The 17262-nt window shown below is 44.5% G+C and overlaps 1 protein-coding gene across 7 annotated transcripts in view; it reads right to left on the bottom strand.

The window, feature by feature from the left end:
* The window catches only part of STAT3 (signal transducer and activator of transcription 3), a 63719-nt gene that overhangs the window by 4600 nt on the left and 41857 nt on the right, over positions 1-17262 (bottom strand). For 2 of the 7 annotated variants that reach the window (XM_030762188.2, XM_030762187.2), the window contains exons 5-21: positions 15147-15242; positions 14910-14991; positions 14632-14726; positions 14310-14461; positions 11823-11981; positions 11571-11663; positions 10630-10689; positions 7212-7241; positions 7016-7109; positions 6863-6910; positions 4830-4913; positions 3981-4079; positions 3725-3860; positions 2959-3011; positions 2620-2714; positions 2358-2497; positions 1660-1869 (exon numbers count right to left, since the gene is read on the bottom strand). In XM_030762188.2, the coding sequence (XP_030618048.1) occupies positions 1660-1869; positions 2358-2497; positions 2620-2714; positions 2959-3011; positions 3725-3860; positions 3981-4079; positions 4830-4913; positions 6863-6910; positions 7016-7109; positions 7212-7241; positions 10630-10689; positions 11571-11663; positions 11823-11981; positions 14310-14461; positions 14632-14726; positions 14910-14991; positions 15147-15242 (1726 nt within the window). Of the gene's footprint in view, positions 1-1656; positions 1870-2357; positions 2498-2619; positions 2715-2958; positions 3012-3724; positions 3861-3980; positions 4080-4829; positions 4914-6862; positions 6911-7015; positions 7110-7211; positions 7242-10629; positions 10690-11570; positions 11664-11822; positions 11982-14309; positions 14462-14631; positions 14727-14909; positions 14992-15146; positions 15243-17262 lie in introns of all 7 variants that reach the window. The other 5 variants (XM_022558239.2, XM_022558237.3, XM_089901294.1 and 2 more) reach the window with 4 other exon arrangements.

Raw genomic sequence — 17262 nt, forward strand, 5'->3', positions numbered from 1 at the left:
GGAAGATAATCTAGGAGATAGATTTATCTCCTAGAGACAATAAAACTCTCAGGACGAGGGACCTCCCTGGTAGCACAGTGGTTAAGAATCCGCCTGCCAATGAAGGGGACACGGGTTTGAGCCCTAGTCTGGGAAGATCCCACATGCCGTGGAGCAACTAACGAGCTCTCTAAAAATGGGCTCATACTTTAAAAAAAAAACAACCTTCAGGATGGGAACGGAGAGGAAATGGTCAGCTACTCAACTCTGGAGGACCCCACATGCAGCCTGCCGGCGCCCCACACCTGCTGACCCATTTGCCATGCTCACACCCAGCCCCAGGAGGCAGACAAGCACTCAAGTAATTAGTTCCCTTCCTGTGACTGCCAGTCTTGCCCCTGAGGAAACACTGAGGTCTCTAGGCAGGAAAGGGCCTTGCCTCCCAGTCACACAGGAGGCTTGAGGGAGGGCGCAGCCTCAGACTTGAAACTTGGACCTTGAAAGCAAAATTAGTCAAGGGCCCAGCACTTGGACCTAAATGCCTTCTGCAGAAGGCACAGGGTAGTGTGATGGGGGCTGATAAACAGATCTCCCAACCGAAGCACAACGTGGGAGGAGAGATAAGGGGCAGACAGGAAGTGAGGGTTACGCTGGCCTAGAGTGTGGCCAACCCCAGAACAAAGGAAAAACGAAAGCCAATTGCCAATTAGCCCCAACTCCCTCTTCTAAGTCTAGTTCTTCTCACCCCAAGAGATCCCTCACAGGGAACTCCTGTGAAAAAGTGGGAAGGAAGCTGGTGGGTCTGTGTTTGTGTGTGGGAGAGCTCTTTGTACAAAAACAGTTTTTTCCAAAGCAACTGGGGCAGGGAAGCCAACCTCAAAGGATCCCTTTAAACCACTACTGGCTCTGTGATTAAGAAAACTTAAATAAAAACAGAGAACAGCAAATTATAGTGTTCTCATCAGGATGTGGACAGAGAACCCAGCGTCTGAGCCCCAGACGCCCATGGGAACAGACTAGGGGGCTCTGCCCTCCACGCTGGCGGTGGTGCTAGAGAGCGAGGGTTTAGTGTGGAAAATGTATGTATAACTTACATAAGCACATGGGCTCTTGCACATTAAAAAACATCTTATTTTCAAGAGCTGCACATTCAAAGGACCAATTCCACGCCCCTCCCACCAGTGGCTGTCTTTCCCTTCAATCACCACTCTTGTGCTCTTAAACCATGTTCCAGCGCTGCTAACACTCATTTCCTCCAGAAAGCCTTTCTTCGTCCCTCTTGGCGCTGCTCACATTGTTCCGTGATGGGGAAAAGGAAACACGCTAGGCTGAAGTCTGAGTCGCAAACCTTCCAGCATCTGCTCTGTAAGAAGTGCTGTGCTGGCCGGGCATCCTGTTTCTAGAGAATTCTGCCCTCGCTTTCTCTCCACGGTGTTTCAGGTATGGCTGGGTGTGTGCAGGCTGCTTCCCCCTTGAGACTGGTGCTTCTTGTAGGGCAGAGCCTGGTGACTGATTCCTCTCCTCTCTCTAACCCCATCAGCCACCCCCAAAGGCACTCACTACAAAGTTCTTTCCCAGAAAGAGGTTCTTCAGGCATTTACCTTATCTGTCCTCCCAGGATCCTACAATTTCCCACTTTTCCCCAGAACTAAATGGCTGTCGTGGAAAATCAACAACTACCTGGGTCAGCTTCGGGATGCTCCTGGCTCTCTGGCCGGCAGTACTTTCCGAACGCCTCCTCCTTTGGAATGTCAGGGTAGAGATAGACCAGCGGAGACACGAGGATGTTGGTGGCATCCATGATCTTATAGCCCATGATGATTTCAGCAAACGACATGTTGTTCAGCTGCTGCTTGGTGTATGGTTCCACCGACTGGATCTGGGTCTTACCTGTCAGGGGAAATGGGAAGGGAAGACTCAGGTGATCTCAGAGAAAACTACCTGATTTATTTTCCCTCAAGGGGGAAAGGCTTATGCCAACCCAGCGCTCGATACCCTGAATATCCTGCCCAGTCGCCTGGCACTGGGGAAATGTTCAGCTGGCTTCGGGAGAGGCTATCCAGCTGGGCCACAGGTAATACACTTGGATAACTATTTACATAAGATATATTAACAGGGTAGGGAAGAAAGGAGATGAAGCATGAAATTTAAATAGGCAAATATTAGTCCCTGGAGCCAGCAAAACAAAACTGGCAAACCAATCCTCCAGCTGGTAGAATTTAGAGAAAAGAAGTCACCCTGATGTGCCTTTCAAGTCTGAGGCAGGGGGGCGCGAGGCCATCTCTGCCCACCAGGGGGCAGCCTGTGTCTGAAACCAGCAGAGGCAACGGCGGCAGCGGCGCTCACCACCAGGTGGGGTGGGGAAAAGCCAAGCATACCGCTGATGTCCTTCTCCACCCAAGTGAAGGTGACTCCTCCTTCTTTGCTGCTTTCACTGAATCTCAGCAGGAAGGTGCCTGGGGGCTTGGTGCTCAAGATGGCCCGCTCCCTCTCCTTACTGATAAAGCCCATTATGTACCTGGAGGCAAAGAGGAGAAACAGCAAGATTCGGGCTGAGGGTTGCCCTGCTATTGGCCTGCTGGGAGAGCAGGGGACTTGTCACACCTGCGCACCCTGCCAGACACAAGAGTTCCAACCTACCCTTCATTCCAAAGGGCCAGGATGTACTTTTTCACAAGGTCAATGATATTGTCCAGCCAGACCCAGAAGGAGAAGCCCTTGCCGGCCATGTTTTCCTGGAGAAAAGAATAATGGGAAAGCCAAGTCCACCACCATCCCAGGCTTTTCCTTCCTAGGGGTGAGGTGCCACCAAAATCCTCAGGCCCATCTAGCCTCAGGCAGGTGCTACTGGCCGCTGGACCAAGAGCCTAGGGCCTTCAGGCCCAGCGTCCTCCATGACCTCCCAGCAGGTAATGCACTCCTCCCCCTCCCCCTCCCCCTCCCGTGAGGCAGCCACACAGAGTTCACACGGTTGCTTACTTTGCAAAATTTAGCCCACGTGATCTGACACCCTGAATAGTTCACACCAGGTCCTGAAGGAAAAATAATAATAAAGTAGTATAATTTTCAGTTTTGAATCAAGATCTTATTTCTTCAAACAGAACACGTGCACAACTGCCCCACGATAGGCCCTGAAACCGTCGGTTTTCGTGTATTTGAATGTTGCCACTGTTGTGTGCATATGGTGCACCGTCTGCCCCACACCCGACCCCATCATTTGACAGCGCCCCCCGCCCCAGTTGTTGTTTAGCCCAGCTGCCCTTACTAGCCTCGTGTGGTGGTCCGGGGACCAGCAGCACACACTAAGAAGCTGACAGCTTGAGTTACAGGGTCACATTTGGTGGCAGCATAGAACAAAGCATAGGTAGCACGCAAGGCATTCTACTAAGGCTTTGTTTCCAGGGAGAAATTTAAAAACAAGCCTACGGTTTCTTGAAGAAACAGACAGGGATACCAAGCCTCTAGCTCTAACACGCACTTAAAATATCTTCCGATGGTTGGATAAAGTAGTGCCCTGGAAGGGTGAGGGAGACAGCCACCAAGAGAAAAGAAATCTGCCTCCCGCCTCATAAAAACAACCCCCAGGATGCACACCTCCTCTGTGTCCTGACTCCCTGACCTGCTGGAGCACATGTGTTCTGGCCCCGGCACAGCACCTTGCTCAGTAAACTCTTCTGAATGAACAGCCCCATGGGCCAGATTCCTTTTCTGAGGAGGGTGAGGGGAGAAGAGGTAAAGTGCTGACCTAAGAGTTTCTCCGCCAGCGTTGTCAACTGCTCGATGCTCAGCCCGCGCTTGGTGGTGGAGGAGAACTGCCAGCTCAGCACCTCGGCCACTTGATCCCACGTTCCAATTGGGGGCTTGGTGAAAAAGTTCACGTTCTATTGGAAATGACACGTTTACCCCTTTAGATGAGAGGGCGGTGCCTGATGAGCTGCGCTAGGTACTGTGACAGCCCCGAGGCACCGAGAAGTCTCAGGAAAAATGGGGGCCCGACTCACCTTGGGGTTGTTGGTCAGCATGTTATACCACAGGATGGATGCCCAGGCGTTGGGCATCTGACAGATGTTGGAGATCACCACAACTGGCAAGGAGTGGGTCTGTGGAGGGAGCGGGGAATGAGCTGGGGAGGCAGAAGGCCCTCGTGCCTTCCAAAACCTCTTCACGCATATCCAGCATATCCCGCAGGGTTTGGAATAAAGGACAGGCCGTGGTGGAGCACACCCGCTTCCAGCCCTCAGGGAGGAGCGGGGCTGAGTCAGCTCAACACCCAGAGCGGAAAGAATGCCGAACTCGGCGGCTGTCTGAACATCACCAGGAACTTGTAAAGCTAACTTGCTCACGGTGGACTCACAGTCCACGGATTCCCCATTTAAAACACCTGCAAGGCATCCTCCACGAATCGAAGCTGTACCTGCCCATTAAACAGAGAGGTCCCAGGGATCAAAGACTAGGGTTCCTGCTTTTCCCGGTGTATCTTTAATTTAAAGATCAAGAAAGTTGGGGAAAGAGCATGTAAATGCCATGATTGTCTGTATACTAAAGACATTGGTTGTTGAAAGACTGTTTTGCCCAAACTTTATAAAGTCAGCTAGGATCAATGTCTAAATATGAGTTTTTATATCAAGTTTGCTGAAAGCTGAGTAGACATGTATCTTCTAAGCACTCAGGCAAGACTTTACTCTCAGGTGGGATACTAAGGATTCTGGGTAGGAAGAGAAGCAAAAGTAAACACAGTGCTTAGCAAAGAGTCACCATTCCACCTTCTGGAGTAAAAACCTCAACTAGAAGAAGTCTTGTCCTGAATTACCACTGCGTGCAGCCCTACCCAGTTCTGTCACAGAACCCACCTCTAGGTCAATCTTGAGGCCTTGGTGATACACCTCAGTCTCAAAGGTGATCAGGTGCAGCTCTTCAGTCACAATCAGGGAGGCCTACAAGAAGAAGGACGCTGTTCCTCAGAGAGGATGGTATTCAGTCCTGACGCCACCACTACACCATCCAGAAGGGTAATCCACCAGGTGGCCACAGACACAACTGGAGCACGTGGTCTCTTCAACACTATCACTCTCCAGTGCTATGGGCCTCAACCTGACCTCCTACTAGCTTTATTGTGATACTAAGGAGATCCAATAGGTTATGTATAAAATGGGTAAGGCACAAAGAATGACAAAACAGTGAACACCTGTGTACCCACCACCCAGTTTAAGGGAAAGACCATCACTACTGAGGTTCTCTGGGCACCCTTCCCAACCCCATCCATCCCTGTGCCTCCTCCCTCAGAACTAATGGCTATTTTGTCTTTTGAGTTCATCATTTCCTAGCTCTTCTTTATGGTTTTACCACATTTATACCTCTAAACAATGTATGTGTGGTTTAGTTTGTTTAGTTCCATCTTATATATATGGAATCACACCCTGTGTATTCTTTTGTGACTTGCTTTTCACATCCATGTAGCTGTGTGCACCTGCAATTTCTCCATTTTCACAGCTGTATAGTATTCCATCACCTGACTATACTGCAGATCATTTATCCACTCTAGTGCTGATGGCATTTGGTTTGTATTTAGGGCTTACAATCAGGCTGCTCTGACATTTTGTACATTATCTCCTGCTACCTATGTGCAAAGATTCCTCTATTGTTAAATCCTGGGAGTGGCACTGTTGGTTTACAGGGTATGTTCATTTTTATAATGCCCAATTGTTTTCCAAAGTGACTGTAACAATTTATACTCCCACCAGCAATATAGCGACATTATTTTGAATGAGAATTGCCAATGAATTATTAGAAATTCCAATTCATATTTAAAATGCTTTTTCTAACTACAAAAGTAATACACGTTCTGTTTAAATGCAAATATTACAGAGATAGTACAGAGTAGCCTTGGATAAGAACAGCAGCACTGTTTGGTAGATATTCCTCTAGAATTTTGTAATGCAGACATGAACAGACAAAATACAGTGTAAGTTTTTTTAAACAAATATACTAATATACTACTCAAATTATTTTACATCTTTTTTTCCTAAATAAATACACCACATACATTTTCCTGTATCATTGCATACCTCACTTTTTAACTGCTGTCAAGTACTATAAATTCTTTTTTTTTTGTTTTTTTTTTTTTCAAAAGGCCTGCTACATTCTAGAGAAGAGGGTAAGAATAGCTCAGGGGACAAATATCAGAAAAAGAATAGGGTGTCACAGTTTTATTTAAAAAATATTTAAAACTAGTTTTTGGTCACATTTACCTTTTTTTTTTCAAGTTTATTCTTTTTTTTTCTTTTTTGGCCATGCCACGTGACTTATGGGATCTTAGTTCCCCAACCAGGGATCAAACCCAGGTCCATGGCAGTGAAAGCCCTGATTCTTAACCACTGGACCGCCAGGGAAGTCCCTTAAGTTTATTCCTAACACTAAGAGTCCAATAATCTGAATAAATGGGAGGCAGAGAAGAAATAAGGGGATTCGTATTGCTTTGTTCTTTTTCTTTTGGTAAAGTGTTTAATTCGCATTTGTTGAAACCTTCCATCCCACCTCAGTGACCAAAACAGGTCACCAAAAGCTGAGCCAAGCCATGTCAGCGCACAGAAGTTGGAAGGGGAATTTGGAAAGCCCCAGGCAAGGTGGAAGGCTTCTTTTCCACTACACGGGTGTGGGCAAGGGACTTTCCACTCCTTAATGATGAGCTAACTCCCTGGACAATCAAGGAAATGCTCCGAGCCAGAGTACTCCAAGGCATGAGTGACTTCTGATGTGTCATGTTGGCCTGTGGTGACTGCAGCTGGTCAGGTGTCTCTACTTCTGGGCAGTAAGAAGGCTCTTTTTCTCTCCTGCTCAAAGAAAACCCTCCTATAGTTTGGCTTTCATCCCCAACAAAACTTACGTCGCAGTTGGCTCGGCCCCCGTTACCACATCTCTGCTCTCTCAGGGTCTGTAAGAAAAGCAAAGAGCATCCCCTGTCACCTGAGGCTCTCCCCTAACCACTCCCCCTGCCAGAGGCCCTGGGAGAATGTGAGTCCGGGCTTCTCCCGTGTACCAAGTGTTTGAACTCTGCGGAGAGGCTGCCGTTGTTAGACTCTTCCATGTTCATCACTTTCGTGTTTGTGCCCAGGATGTTAAATTTCCGGGATCTGAATCACAGGAGAAAAAAACCAACCACATAGGTGAGCGAGTGGTCAGAGGACAAAGTTAGATTAAACGGGAACACAAGGAAGCCTCCAGGCTGAACTTACCCTCTGAGAGCTGCAACATCCCCGGAGTCTCTGTTAAGAACACAAACCAGTGGTAACAAAAAAGGCCCCGAGTTTCTTCAAAAGACTACTTTGAACACCTATAATTTATTCTGATGGAAAAACTGCTGTTCTCCTGGGGATTTCTGTAAATGACTCAATTACATTTTCTATGTGAAATTAACAATCCTATACATGCTGAAGTAGTAGACACAGCTGGTTGCCTACCCAAACTCTACTCCCCTCTTCCTAACAGAACCTTGACTCTGTCAAGTATCTTTCCCATCCCCACCTCTAGGGGATCCTGATCATTAAGCTCACCAGAATAGAGCATGCCCACAGTGCAGCAGTCCAGGGGTGAGGACAGGACCTTTACTGTCTCAATCAGATTGGGAAGGATTCTCTCTCAGGCTGTACTTACATTCCATAGCTTCAGCTGAACATAAGCAAGGAGGCATGTGGCCTTAACTACCACAAGCAACCATGCGGCAACCCAGAAGGGAACCCTAGAATGCCAGTGACACTTATGGTGGCAGAGAAGAGAGACAGAAGATTCTAGGTCCTTGACGACATCAACTGAGTCACTGATCTCACCGTCAGAAACCTGTTCTAACTTTGCATTTCTAGTTAAACTGGGTTGCAAATTTCCTTATTATTTAAGCCACACTGGGTTTTCTGCAGAGGTTTACTGTTACCTGTAACTCAGAGCATCCCATTGATGTAGCTGGAAATATTCTTCCCAGTGTTTTCCCTGTGTTTTTGAATATTTCGTTTTTTATATAGTCACCATTTCTCAGTGTTTTCTTTTCTTTTTAAAATTATTTTAGTTCTGTTTAAAAAGTCCTTCTCCATTGCTATATACTCACTTATACTTTTAGAAAAACAGCTACTATTTATTAAACAGCACATTCTGTGGGAGTTTACAGATTAAAATGGATCAACTTTTAAACCTTTCAAAAGATACCTTTCCATATACCACATTTTATTTTATTTATTTTTATTTATTTATTTTGGCCATGCAGCTGTGGGACCTTACTTCCCTGACCAGAGATTGAACCCAAGCCCTTGGCAGTGAAAGCTTAGAGTCTTAACCACTGGACTGCCAGGGAATTCCCCATATATCACATTTGAGAACTTAAAGTTCTCGTTATCAGAAAATTTTCCCTCATGTCTAGCCTATATTTACTTTTTTTTCCACATTCTTTTTTTTTGTATACCTTTGATATAATTGACAAACAATAAACTGCATATATAAAATGCACAATTTGATGAGGTTTGATATATGTATACTATACACACCTGGGACATCAGCCCAATCAAGATAATGAACATATCCAGCATCCCCAAGTTTCCCCACGCCCTTATGTGACCCATTCCCCAATCCCACACTCCACCCACCCCTGTCCCCAGGCAACCAATGATCTGCTCTCAGTCATGATAGATTCATTCACACTTCTAGAATTCTATATAAATGACAACATGAAGTATGTACTGTGTTTTTCTTGGTCTGGCTTCTCTCATTCAGTGTATTAATTTGGAGATTTATCCTTGTGTTGCGGGTATCAATAGTTCATTCCTTTTTGTTGGTGAATAATATTCCGTTGCATGGATATACCACCAACTGTTTATTCACCTGTTGATGGACACTCGTCTATTAATGAAGATTCCTGTACAACCCTTTGTGTGGACACATGCTTTCATTTCTCTTGGGTAAATACCTAGGAGTGGAATGGTTAGGTCATAGGGTAGGTGCATGTTTAACTTTTTAGGAAAGTGCCAAGTTGTTTTCCGAAAGTGGTTGCCATTTTTACCACCATTATATTATACATTTGCTGTGCTTTTAAGATATATCTAGAATTTATTCTGATGGATAGTGAAAAGTTTAACTTCTTACTCAAATCCCCCCAATACCAAGTTTCCCTAAGACGACTTACTGAATAATCCACGCTTCCCTCGCTAATTTAAGATATCAATTAAAACGTATATTAATTCCTTATATAAACCTGAAGTCTATTTTTGGACTTTAGATTTTGCTTCAATGATCAGTTTATTCCTGCCCTGGTAACACACTCATTTAGCAACTGAAACTTTGTGATACATTTTAATATTGGGCAAGGCAGCTTCCCATTCCACCCCCCATAATTTTTATTTGTTAAAGAAATTCTTTTGGAGAGTGAATAGCAAAAGAACCACCATTCTGGTGGTTGTCAGGCGCTGGAGGGAGAGGGAAATGGGGATTTGTTCTTCAATGGATATAGAGTTTCAGTTTTATAAGATGAAAAAGTTCTGGAGATCTGTTGCACAACAATGTCCATATACTCAACACTGCTGAACTGTACCCTTACAAACAGTTGATATCAACTATACATCCATAAAAAAAGAAAAAGAAAAAAAAAGAAAACAGAAAAAATATGAGGTAAATTTGAACAGTAACTGGCTATTTGATGATATTAAAGAAGTATTTGGGGCAAGATTTTAAATTGCTAAGATGGTAAATTTTATGTTTATCACAATTAAAAATAAACAAATCCTTTTTAAAAACTATCTCTGCTTATTTTTTTCATCTAAGATATAACTTGAAAAGCAAGTCAAGAGTTTTTAAAAATCCTATTCACGTTTTGGTTGGTTCTATATTAACTGGAAAGAATCAACATCTTTATAATAAAATTAAAAGTCTTCAATCCAGAAGTATGACTTATCGCCTCATTTTTAAAAAGTCACTTCCTCACTAAACTTTCAGTGTTCTTCAAGTAGGTCTTAAATATTTCTGTTAAGTTTATCACCATATATTTTTTATTTTTGTTGCTTATTGTGAGATCATTTTTCTATTATAATTTCTAACTGGTTGATGCTAATTTATGGTTAAAGTAATCAATTTTTGCTTATTTATTTATTTATTAAACTTACCACCTTCCTCAAGTCCCTAATTTCATTAGTAACTATTTTCCAATTCATTTTCATGAAATTTCCAGATAAACAATTATATCACCTACATTTTCTCTTTTTTAATCTTTTCAGAGGGTAAGTGCATTTTAATTTTTTAAAGGTACTGTCAAATTCTGAAAAGGATTCCATTATGTGGTAAAGTGTGAAACAGCAACAAAAATCAATTTTCCCATATATTCTCAGTTTTATATAATATGCATACATTACATTTATAAGTAAAAAAATGAATAAAGAAAAAGAGGAACTCGAGGTCACAATAGCAATCGCAACTCAAATCTGTACCGCCAGCTTTGTGGTTTTGTTCAGGCACATAAATGACAATGCACAGCAAGGCTTTTGAAAACTTTTTAAAGAAACGAAGATCTCTGAACGAAGATAAAGCCTCTAAGTTCACATGATGTCTGTAAAAGTTCCCATTTCTCTGTCCCTCATTTGAAAAAAAAGAAAAAAAAGAGCTAAGATAAGGAGTACTTACTTGTCAATGCACACTTTAATTTTAAGCTGATAATTTAGCTCAGGAAATTTGACCAGCAATCTATCTCAAAAAAAAAAAAAAGAAAGAAAGAAAGAAAAAAGTTTCAGAGCAAAGAAAAAACATCCAATTAAAAAAAAAAAGTCACTAGGCTCCCCCAGCAACTTCTAGTTGAAGTAATATAAAATTCATTAACTCTTCAATTCTAAAGAGGTAAGTCATAATCCCAAATTCCTCTTCCCACGAGTGCTGGGTTTGACCTTAAGTCAAGCATCAGGCCAAAAGGGACTGAAAGAAAGCCTAAGAACTAAGAACTTAGATAAAGTTGTGAGAGATTCACCAAAGGATAATGAAAGCCATTTCATGAAAAATATTACAGGAATACATGCTCTGCAGGTGGTATTATTCCTATTAAACCTGAAACCTAACACCATACTACCTTTCTGAGGAGGGAAATTTCACTGCAGAAGGGCAAACCCCAGCTTACCTGTTCTGACTTGAATGTGAAAGTAACGCTCCACCTGCAGGCCCCTCACCCATCTGCCCTGTGGCCTCTTAGCTTCTATTATCACTAAGCTTTATTCTTTCCCTTAAAATCCTCAGGTAAAAGTAGGCTCAAAGAACAAAAGATAACTGGCATTATTCTGCCCCTTTTGCAGGAGAGATGGAGATTCTATATGGCTTAAGACTTTAGGCCTGGAATCTTAGGAATACAACGGGCCTGAATCATAGGAATATGCCCAGGTAACCTCAAAAAGATTACCATTCTTTAGCTTTTGGCAGGAGAATCAAAGAGCAAGCTGATATCATGCCAACAAGTTCCATACCCATCATAGTACTGCCTGCGCCGCGGATACAGAACAACCCTGGCCACCAGCTCTGTTCTGGCCCTGAGAGTGACCCTTGATACAGTATCTGCCAGAAGTGGAGGTTCCGTGGCCCACCTGACTTTAGTTGTAAACTGGACACCGGTCTTGATGACTAATGGCCGGTCGGGATGCATAGGCATGCAGGGCTGCCGCTCTACCACGAAGGCACTGGAAGGGAAAGAGAAGGGCAGTGGTTCACACACAACTCAGTGGGCCAGTCCCTGTCCTGTTCCTCGGAAGTCAGCCAATCTCTTGTTCAATGACATTTTGGGGAGGGGGGGTGGAGGGCGGGGGTGATGGGGGAAAGGGACAGGGACTCTAAGTTACCTTTTCATTAAGTTTCTAAACAGCTCTACGATTCTCTCCTCCAGCATTGGCCGGTGCTGTACAATGGGATCCCCTTTGTAGCTCACTTTCTGCTGCAACTCCTCCAGTTTCTTAATTTGTTGGCGGGTCTGAAGTTGAGATTCTGCCAATGAGGTTATCCTGCCAATAAAATAAGGAAGATACCAGTTACCTAAGTGGGCGTACACAGGTGAGTTGGAGAAGGGGAAGGGAATACAACAGGTATAAACACCTCTACGCAGTCCCCTGACATAAGAAAGGGGCATTTTTTTTCATTGTGGGAAGATATGCATAGCATAAAATTGACCATTTCTAAATGTACAGTTCAGCAGCATTAGATTAGAAAAGGGAAACTTATTTTTGCCTTTTTTGGGGTTTTTTTTGTACATGCTGTGTGGCTTGCAGGATCTTAGTTCCCTGACCAGGGACTGAACCTGGTCCCTGGCACTGAAAGTGCTGAGTTCTAACCACTGGACCGCCAGGGAATTCCCTATTTTGCCTTTTTAATTTTTTCTTTTTTGTGGTACGCGGGCCTCTCACTGTTGTGGCCTCTCCCGTTGCGGAGCACAGGCTCCAGATGCGCAGGCTCAGCGGCCATGGCTCACGGGCCCAGCCGCTCCGCGGCATGTGGGATCTTCCCAGACCGGGGCACGAACCCGTGTCCCCTGCATTGGCAGGCAGACTCTCAACCACTGCGCCACCACGGAAGCCCCCTATTTTGCCTTTTTAAAACAGTGCCTTCCTAAAATTTTACATTTCAAAGAGGAAGGCAGGCATAGAGGAAGAAGTGTCAAAACTTATGCCACTAGGAGGCATTAATCGGGTTACCATTGGAAAGTGACAAACATTAGAACCCAGATATGGAGAACATGAAATAAGGAATTTGATGCTCACTTTCCTCAGCCTAACTTGTCTTTGTACCCACATGTGAGGACTGGGGAAGCGCAGGACATCAGACAGCCCAAGAAGATGGGTTTGAGCCAGCTCTGTCCCTCACTACCTGTGCAAACTTGGCCAGGTCCCTTCACTCTCGTGGGCCTTGATGTCCCCTTGCCTGAGAGATGGGGGGTTGAACTGCATGATCCCCAGGAGCCCTTTCAACCTCACCTACCATGGATCAAAGGATGTGATATTATGTTTCAAAATATTGATAACATGCATATAGATAAAGTAGACAGGGAGACAAAGGCTGATTAAGTCTGTCCCCAAGAATGGAGAATATTAGTGCCTCTCTTTGATGGCCCCCGACTAGTTTAGTAAAGACCCCAAAGAGAGAAGGTGGAAGGCAAGGGGCGGGGGAGGACGGCACCAGGACTTCTGAGCTCACTGACTCCCTTCTGGCATCTACATTCTCCATTCCCAGAACTTAAGCTTTTTGGTTCCCTGATCAGGAAGCATTTAAAACTGCTCTCAGTAAATCAGCAAAGCTCAGGGTTAGTGAGGATATGAACAAACAGGCATCTCATGTAGAGCTGTCCTAAATTTCCAGTTTCATGCTCTGTGTATCTGGGTTCCCTTTCATGTCAAGTTTCTCCCAGTTTAAGCTGGTGCAGCATATTCATCATTGGGCCTTGCACATCAAGGGTGTGCCATCAAGATTTTCTGAATGAATGAAAGTAAAAGAGCGGATTATAGAAGAGCATATAAAGCATGATCCTACTAATGTGACATGTATAGATTTCCATCTTTATATACAACAGGTGTCTAGAGTGACAGTCACCTAAATTTTAACTCCAAGTACCTCTGCATGGTTTGATCTTTGAAGTCTTTTCTTCTCTTTATTAACATCCTGTATTTGAACTTTTTCCCCTTATAGAAAGCATGTCATTTGAGAGTATTAAAGTAACTAAAATTTAAAATTTAGTCCACGTGTTAAATACAGTTAAACCAAAAGCTTTATTTCAATTAGTCAAATATATTTAAAATATAGCAATATAGGGACTTCCCTGGTGGCTCAGTGGCTAAGAATCCGCCTACCAATGCAGGGTACATGGGTTCGAGTCCTGGTCCGGGAAGATCCCACATGCTGCGAAGCAACTAAGCCCATGCACCACAACTACTGAGCCTGTGCTCTAAAGCCTGTGAGCCACAACTACTGGAGCCCGCGCATTAGAGCCTGGGCTCCGCAACAAAAGAAGCCACCGCAATGAGAAGCCCAAGCACCGCAATGAAGAGCAGCCCGCGCTCGCTGCAACCAGAGAAAGCCCGCGTGCAGCAACGAAGACCCAATGCGGCCAAAAAAACCCCAAATAAATAATTTATTAAAAAAATAAAATATAGCAATATAAGTACATTTTCATTAAAAAAAGCTGTCCAAGTAAAGTAAAAGCTTTAACCCTTAGACTAAGTTTGAGTATGTTAAGGTCCCCACCCCTGAAATGTAGTAGCAACTCTTTAGGCCTGCAGTTCTGACTATAATTTAGCACAGCTTTCTAAAAAGAAAGGAAAAACTTCTCTTTCCTGTTTTACCAGTTTTCTAGCCGATCTAGGCAGATGTTGGGAGGGCCTCCAATGCAAGCAATCTGCTGCCGCCTCTTCCAGTCCGCCAGCTCTTCATCCGTGAGAGTTTTCTGTACGTACTCCATAGCTGACAAAAGCCCTGCCAACTCACTCACGATGCTCTGGTTGGAAACCAAAAACAAAGTCAGAAAACATTTCCTCAGACCGTCTCACCACAGTCTTCAGTCAATTCCAGAGAAGGAACTCATTAGGAAACAAGCACGTTCTTCCCTGAGACGCCCAAGTCCTGCACTGAGTGGGGCAGGGAGGTGGAGGTGTCCGCTGCTCTTACTCGCCGCATCTGGTCCAGCGCGGTAAGCATTTGCTCGAGCTGCTGCATCTTCTGCCTGGTCACTGACTGGCTGTTTCCATTCAGGTCTTGCATGTCTGAGAAGGAAGGAGAAACTCCCTGAGCTGACGGAATACTCCCATCCTCAGTAACTAGGCTCCCTTAAGCGCCAGCAGCCCCTGAGCACCCACTCCCCTGAGTCTGAACAAGCAAGTCCTGAGACTCAAGGAGCACAAACGCACTTTCTACGGGAGATTTTAACGTCTCTAATATTCACTTGCCTCCTTGACTCTTGAGGGTTTTGTAGTTGAAATCAAAGTCATCCTGGAGATTCTCTACCACTTTCATTTTCTGTTCTAGATCCTGTTTAAAACAAACCAAAACAGAAGTAAGAAGGATTTCCCTGGGGAGAGGGAAAAGGAAGTTTCTGAATAGGATTAAAAACCTCACAGAAGATACAGGCAGGACCCACACGCAACTTCCCCAAGGAAAGTCTTCCTGCCCTAGACCTGCTTCACCTGGACACGCTTCCGGACATCCTGCAGGTGTTGCTCCAGCATTTGCTGCTTCTCCGTCACCACGGCGGCTGTGGGATGGTTGGCCTGGCCCCCTTGCTGCCAAAAAAGGGAGCCGATGTACATGTGAATGCTGGAGATACGGGGAGAAAAACAGCTCTGTCTAGTCCCCATTCACCCCCACTACCCTTCCTGCTTGGCCTGAGCTGCTGCTGCCATTGTGAGGGGAAAGGTGGTTATACGGCAGCCGGTGCTCTCCAGGTGCTGTCGGTTTGGTGCCAAGAAAGCTCTCACACTTTTACCTGTATCCTTGGCTTTTTACCTCTAGGTCATACTATAATCCCACTCTACGTATTGCACTAGGAGACTACATGTTGAGCTAAGACACAGCCCCTACCTTCAGAAAACTCATTCTAGGTAAGTATATATATTAAAAAATTCACAACAATTTATGACAGCAGATGCTAGATGCCTATTTTAATGCATCGGGCGGGACCTACTGTATAGCACGGGGAACTCTACTCAGTATTCTCTAATAACCTATATGGGAAAGATTCTGGAAAAGAATGGATATATGTATGTGTATAACTGAATCACTTTGCTGTACACCTGAAACTAACACAACATTGTAAATCAACTGTATCCCATATAAAATAAAAATTAAATTTAAAAATAATAATAAATAAATGCATTGGGCAGGGGGACTTCCCTGGTGGTCCAGTGGTTAAGAATCCATGCTTCCACTGCAGGGGGCAGGGGTTCGATCCCTGGTCGAGGAACTAAAATCCCGCACGCCAGGAGGTGTGGCCAAAAAAAAAAAAAACAGCATGGGGGTGTCCAATACATTTCTGTGGGATAATAAAAAAACCGTTCTGTCCCAGGGTGAAATTCCCTATCAAGAGATATTATCTCAGGGGAGAAGGGGAGGCTGGTGCCTTGAAAAGGTCGAATTGCACATGAAACTTACAAATAAGTTTTGTCAAAGTAATAGGACGTCTTCGGACAAAAAAGACCACGTAAAAGCTGCAAGTGACCAAGACAGTGTGCTACTGGCATAGGATGGAGATATCAATCAGCCAATGGAACTGAATTGAGAGTCCAAGAAAGACATTATATACCCAGTTTCCCAAACTAGAAATTCTGGGTTGTCTCTGATTTCACACTGAGCCACCAAATCTTCCTGGTTCTATATTCCGTAATCTCTCCAACTGATCTCTAGCCCCACTGGCTCAGTTCAAGCCCCGACTGTTGATCCCTTTGCGTCTAATCTCGCTCACTTCCAATCTGCTCTCTACACTGCTGCCAGAAGTCTCCAAAATAGATCTAAACATGCCAGCTTTAGAGGGAACCATACTCTCCTTTTCCAGTGGACCCTGTCCAAGCCCACAGAATACAGACTTCCCTTAGAAGTTCTGGGAAGGCGACCTCCACCCTTACTCTCTTCACAGGGCGAGTGACTCATCGGATTAGTGAGGTTGGGAGAAAGACTCTAGCACATGGAGATCTTCGAAGGGCCCAGCACTTAAGCTGGTGCCTCTCTCCTCCCACTCTTGCCTTCCTGGGGCACTCTTGGGGCAGAAGCGAGGGCTTGGTTTCTAGAAGCAGTTCTAGAGGCCTATGTCTCTGTTCAGTGGGCATTAGTGAGTGGGCTTTGAAGTTCCATAAGGATGACTGGGGCAGTGCTGCCCCTGCAAACTCAGTCTGACACCCCAAGACCTGACCCAGGGGACAGGTATCTAAACAACAAGGACCTACTGTATAGCACAGGGAACACTGCTCAATGTTATGTAACAACCTAAATGGGAAAAGAATTTGAAAAAGAATAGATACATGTACATGTATAACTGAATCACTTTGCTGTACACCTGAAACATTATAAATCAACTGTACTACAATATAAGTAGATAGATAGATAAATAAAGCCCCCATGGTTACCCATCCAAGTCACGTATTTGGTCTTGTTTACCAACAATACAGCTGATATTTTACTCTGTATTCAACTCCCATGTCTATTTCTAAATTGGTACTGCACTTACAGGGAGAAAATAGATGTGATCAGTCATTACCCACAGAAACCTGCTTCTGATACGTTAGTAAAATCTATTGGTTCCCCACTGCT

The sequence above is a fragment of the Delphinapterus leucas genome, chromosome 19 (genome assembly GCF_059928025.1).
Source record: "Delphinapterus leucas isolate spDelLeu-1000000601 "Yukka" chromosome 19, BTC_Dleu_Yukka2, whole genome shotgun sequence".
NCBI classification, from domain to species: domain Eukaryota; kingdom Metazoa; phylum Chordata; class Mammalia; order Artiodactyla; family Monodontidae; genus Delphinapterus; species Delphinapterus leucas.